This window comes from Quercus lobata, chromosome 5 (genome assembly GCF_001633185.2).
Source record: "Quercus lobata isolate SW786 chromosome 5, ValleyOak3.0 Primary Assembly, whole genome shotgun sequence".
In the NCBI taxonomy this organism is placed as follows: Eukaryota; Viridiplantae; Streptophyta; class Magnoliopsida; order Fagales; family Fagaceae; genus Quercus; species Quercus lobata.
Genome location: NC_044908.1, coordinates 13,656,207 through 13,662,578, shown reverse-complemented (window position 1 = coordinate 13,662,578; position 6,372 = coordinate 13,656,207). Strand labels below are relative to the sequence as shown.

General features: G+C 32.8%; 1 protein-coding gene across 1 annotated transcript; it reads right to left on the bottom strand.

The window, feature by feature from the left end:
• On the bottom strand, positions 1-423 carry LOC115989993 (putative receptor-like protein 8). Its single transcript, XM_031113857.1, has one exon. The coding sequence runs from the start codon at positions 421-423 to the stop codon at positions 1-3; it is 423 nt and encodes a 140-aa protein (XP_030969717.1).
• Positions 424-6,372: the final 5,949 nt, after the last annotated feature.

Genomic DNA, 6,372 nt, shown 5'->3' with positions numbered 1-6,372 from the left:
TCACATACCTTTATTTTCTTGCCAACCACGAATTCCATTGTGAGATAAATCAAGAATTCTTAACTCCTTGAAAGGCTGCAACAAGGACTTGCTCAAGAACCAATTTTCATTATCAGCATAGACATGAGTTTCATGGTTTATATTGGAGAGCCAAAGCTTGATCACGTAGCCAATGGTGTCATTACATTTGATCCGCTCCCAATTACAACACTCACTCTTTAGGTCGTCAACCCATGATGGAAGAAGGGGCTTTGTATAATTAGTATTGGATGTCAGATATGCCTTCAATTCTAGCAGACCCATCCTCTCTTCCTCAATGCAAGCTCTTAGCTCATGAATGTGAGCAACAAGTGCTAAAACCCACAGTAAAGACTTCACTAAAGGCCACTCCATTGAGAAATATTGTGAAGCACCAACTTTCATTTCTAGCTAAGTCTTCTTATATAGAAAAGTTTAGAGAAAATTATATAACGCTCCTTGAGGTTTATTGAACTTACATTTTGATCCTTTTATTTCTAAAAGTTAAAGTTAAAATTGTCACCTAAACGGTGTCAACTAAAATTACAGAAACACAATCTCATGTTTACTCTCCTCTACGTCACATGAAGGCAAAAACTGAAAAAAATAAAATAATGAGTTCCACAACCCAAAAAAACAAAAAATAATAATTGTTGAATCTAATAAATAAAGCATTTATTAAAGCATAGTGTTTATTTTACCTATATTCTTACCGGAATAAGTAATGCTAGAGACACAAACTTTTTTACATAATTTTACAAACCGTTGATATGGCAAGTCGTTATTGGTAAATGAAAAAATAGGGACGGCCGGCCAAGCCCAATAAAACATTTCTTAAGTTCACATTGCTTTGATTCTAAATTAAATCTTGAATGTCGGAAACGAAGTTTGTCAACCTCCACTGAACACCAGCTTCTTTGTTGATGACAGCATTCACACCGATCAAGGTATTTTACAATGTGCAATTGCTCTCAATTATTGTTGAGATTAAGAATTTTAAATTAAAAAAAAAAAAAATTCAATCTCAATCTTTAAATAATAATAAAAAATTACAAATTATAAAATCACAAATTAAGGAAATAAAAATCGTGTGTGAGACGAATGAGCCCATGCAATACCCTAGGTATTGTATGGGATCCCAATCCGCATTGATATTGTTAGGTTCTAAAAGTTTAAAACAATTAGCAAACCGTGAACATAAATTTGTCTAGATATAGATCTTAGAGTCTATAAAGTCATATTAGATAATGCTCAAAGTTTTGTAAGTCAAAATTCAAATAACATACAAGCCGCAAGTTTAGAATGTCAAAATCAAATTGGTTCGATCGATCAGACTCGATCGATCGAAAGTCGCAGATCAGCAAAAATCAGTAAACGTAAAAAGCCCATAATTTGTCCGTTTGAATCCCAAATTGCAATTTGTTTTTTGTAGTATTTAAAGGACATTATAAGCTAACCCTAGATGGGGTTTTTAGAGGTTTTTAGAGAGAAAAGAGTGCATCTTCTGCCTCCAATTGTAGATCTAGGGTTTTTGTACCCAAAACTCTTTAAAGTCTTCTACCGGCAATATTCCTCCAATTGTAGATGGGGTTTTTAGAGAAAAAAGAGTGCATCTTGTGCCTCCAATTGCAGATTTAAGGTTTTTGTACCCAAAGCTATCTAAAGTCTTCTACCGGCAATATTCCTTGAAGAATCTCAAGATCCAGTGTTGTAGAAGTTACTGCATACAAGATCAACTACTCATGGTGATCTAAAACCTTTGAGTGGGATCTCAAAGTCATAAACGTGGGTATTTGCGTGCAACAGATTCAAGATAGAAAAGTCTGTGGATTCGAAACTGCACGTGGTCGTGTGAGTAAGTTCTACAAGACGTAGCTTTAGATTTTAGGGAGAAAATTTATTGTAAACTTCCATTCTATCATAATGGATTTGTTTGCTTTGATGATAGGATAGGTTAAATCCTTCCCAAATTCTTTACCTTAAAACAGTTGGTTTCATTGGTTTTCTTGAGTAATCATATCGTTGTCTTATTTATTTTTTTGCACTGCCTGGTATAATATATATATTATTGGTTATGTGTGATTGGAATCAGCGATTCTCGTTGGCATGGTCATTTTAAGTTCTCTAATTTTTGTTTAGTTTCAGTAAGTTTCAAGTAAAGCATTCAACACACTTTCTATCTTATTCTTTTATATTTTCACGGGTTCCGACAACTTTGTATTACACCTTTTGTTTTATTAGCCAATATTGAAATTTGGAGAAGTGTGATGATGAGGTCATTATTCTTGAGGATAATGATGAAAGTAATTTGAGCAATATTGAACAGGGTAATGGTATTTTTAACTGATATAAGTGATATTAATTGTTAAATATTTATACTATGAAAATTTACAGGGTTTTATTAACCACATTGTGATTTGTGAATACCATATCCAACCTAATTTCAAATTGATTAACGGAGTGAAATATTTCAATAACAGTTACTCACTAATATATATATTCTAAGAATCTTGGCCAATAATATGTTGGCCAACTAATGTGGCCCTACTCAATCAGCGTATCCAACACTTAAAAAGTAAAATTCACTTAACGTGGACGTGAAGGGAGAAGGAAATTGAAAGATCTTACAATGATACATTTACATACCAATCAACTATTTGACATAGAACACAGAGGAGAAAAATTGAAGTTCATGTGCGAAGAAAGTGGGACAAAGAAGAAGACGGAGGGGAAATGTGATTGACGGAGTAAAGAAAATGAAAAACAGAGGAAAAGAACAATAATTAGAAGGGTTGATTTTTGTGCTAGTCTTAACACGCGGAAATTAATGGTACAATTAGCTGAATGGCTCGAATTATATCTAACGTGTTGCAGGGGAATTAATTGCAGCAGTCTAATGACTTGTATGAAAATTTGCGTATCTATGAAGGTAAGAAATTAACAATTTTGATAATGATTGTATGTTTAATGTTTCTTAGTGGGTTTCAATTAGCTTTAATCTATAAAGTTTTTTGTTGTTTGTTGGGTTAAGATAGCTTGACCCCGGTTAATTAATTCAATTACCCAAGTTGATTAATTAGGTTAAATTGCATGCAAATCGTGGAGGCATCAACAAATCACGAAAAATACTAAATGCAGTTGAAAATAAATTTGACACGATGATTTGTTGACAAATGGGAAAAACATCTCGCAAGGAAAAAACCCCACCGAGTAATTTTAAGGTCACCACTCCCAAGAATCCACTAATCAACAATCAAGCGGTTACAAGTATAAGGAATCTTACCACTATCCCGGCCTATCTCGAAATACCAACCTACAATTGAACCTTTGCATTAATACCCAATTAGACTTGATCTTGTAGTTGCCTTCTTTCCTTTGTTGTACAAATCTCCAATTTATGATTAACTCCTTTGCATGGATCCCAGTATGTGACTAACTCCAGCAATTTGAATGGTTGTTGTTGGCTGCAAAGTTCTTTACTTCATCAACAATAAAGATCATGAAGCACTTGGTTACCAAATCCTGTGGTATACAAAAGCAGTAGCTTCACACAAAAATAAGCCTTATATATATTTAGGGTTGTGAGAAAAGAAACTCTAAACAAATATTTCAACATGGGCTAAAATTCAAATCTAGAAATTCTGAATTCATAAAGCTCAATAAATTGAGCTTATGTCGAGCTGCCCATTAAATTTCAATAGTAGCATTCTGTCAAGCTATCTGTCAAGTTTCAGTAAAACAGTTTTTCTTCACTTGTTTCTTAGATCAATCTTCTTGTCAACCACTTGATGATAGCATTCACACTGATCAAATTAAGGGGTATTTTACAATGTGCAATTGTTCTCAATTATTGTTGAGATTGAGAATTAAAAAAAAAAAAAAATCAATCTCAATCTTTAAATAATAATAAAAAATTACAAATTATAAAATTACAAATTATAAAATTACAAATTAAAGAACTAAAAATTGTGTGTGAGACGAATGAGCCTATGCAATACCCTAGGTATTGTATGGGATCCTAATCCATATTGATATTGTTAGGTTCTAAAAGTTTAAAACAATTGGTAAACTGTGAACATAAACTTGTCTAGATATAGATCTTAAAGTCTATGAAGCCATATTAGATAATTCTCAAAGTGCTGCAAGTCAAAATTCAAAGAACATACAAGATGCAAGTTCAAAAAGTCAAAATCAAACTAGCTCGATCGATCGGAAGGATTTGATCCATCAGGCTCGATCAATCAAAAGTCGTAGATCAGCAAAAATTAGCAAACATAAAAAGCCCATAACTTGTCTGTTTGAAGCTCAAATTGCGATCTGTTTTTTGCAGTATTTAAAGGACATTATAAGCTAACCCTAGATGGGGCTTTTAGAGGTTTTTTGAGAGAAAAGAGTGCATCATATGCCTCCAATTTTAGATCTAGGATTTTTGTGCCCAAAAACTTTCTAAATTCTTCTACCGGCAATATTCCTTGAAGAATCTCTAGATCCAGTGTTGTAAAAGTTGCTGCATACAAGATCCACTACTGATGATGATTCTAAACCTTTGAGTGAGTCACCAAGACGTTTAGAATTGCACAAGGATTATAAAAATGGTAGGATCGTATGTAGGATCGTGTAGAATCATATAGGATCGTAGGATCGTATGGGATCCTACCGATTCTACTGATCCTACCAAAACACAATTTACACCTTAGGGGTTTTTAGAGGTTTTTAGAGAGAAAAGAGTGCATCATATGCCTTCAATTGTAGATCTAGGATTTTTGTACCCAAAACTCTCTAAATTCTTCTACCGGCAATATTCCTTGAAGAATCTCAAGATCCAATGTTGTAGAAGTTGCTGTATACAAGATCCACTACTGATGATGATCTAAAACCTTTGAGTGAGTCACCAAAACATTTAGAATTGCACAAGGATCATAAAAATGGTAGGATCGTATGTAGGATCGTGTAGAATCATATAGGATCGTAGGATCGTATGGGATCCTACCGATTCTGCTGATCCTACCAAGACACAATTTACACCTTAGATCTATTTTAAATAGATCTTGTCCATGAAATAGATACTCTCCGTTTCTCTTTGAAATGGAGAGGATCTAAATCCCTACAAGGCTACACACTCTAAAATTTTGCCAAGTGTCTAAAAAAATTTTTTGTCAAAGAATTTTTTAATTATTTTATCCTGTCATCCCTTTTTACCATACGTTTGTGTTTGTTTTCATTAAAAATATTTTTAGAAAATATTTTCACCAATTTTTGGTGTTTAGTTGCACTGAAAACATTGGCTATTCAATTATTCAATACATGAAAAGTAGTGCTTTCTTTTCTAAAGCTATACAAGAAAATCTAAGATACGAGTATGACATGTTAGGCCAATGGATTAGGTGCTGGTAACCAATGACAAAAAGATTGAGTTTTGTTGAGTTCTTAATGTAAAATTATGAGTCCAAGACAAAAGTTATTTGTGGAAGAAAATTGAGTTTTTGTAAGTTTGATTACAAGTTCGACTAATTGAGAGATGAGTTCAACCCCTGTTTGATTCAAAGTTCAACTAATCAAGAATCGCAAATTCAATTTTTTTTTTCAGGTTTGACGTGATTTATTTAGTCAACTATACATGTGGGTTTTTCAATTTTTGTAACCTTAATGAAGAGTCTATATAAAGGCCCATTAAGCATGACTTATAAAGAGGTTGGAGAGATAGAAACCTAAGTTTTTCAGAGAGTTGATTTGAGCCTCCACTAACAATCAACACCGTTGTCATAGTGCATAGATTAAAGTTGCTTGTCCAAACCTCAAAGTTACAAATGGGGAGTTCTAGGGTTAAGTCTTTTTTTAAAAGGGAAGATTTGGGATTAAGTCTAGTGTATAAATTTAAATTCCATTCTAATGGGTCAATTTACCTTGGAATTAATAGGTTAAATCCCTTTAGATTATTATTGTGAAACGGTATGTTTCATGGGTTTTGTTGGGTCACCCTATTGTTGTCTTATGTTATTTTTATTGAATTTACTACTTTATTGCTTTATTGGTGACATATTTAATTTGTGGCAATTAACCTAGAAATCAATCTTTGAATCTAGCACTTTATTTGTTTCAATGGAAAACTTTGCGTAAAAATAGTTTTCTGTGTTTTCTAGTGTTTGGTAGCACCAGAAAAAAAAAAAAAAAAAAAAAAAAAAAAGTCAAAAGAAAACTATCTTTAGTCAATTAAAAAAAAAAAAAAAAGGCTTACTTTTAGAGATTGTTTTCCTTACTAATTCATAACGGATTAATTATTTGAAGTTGATAATTTTTCTGTAAAATCAAGGGGTCTAAAAACCTAGCTTGACCCCCAGAGAATTTGTATGGAAA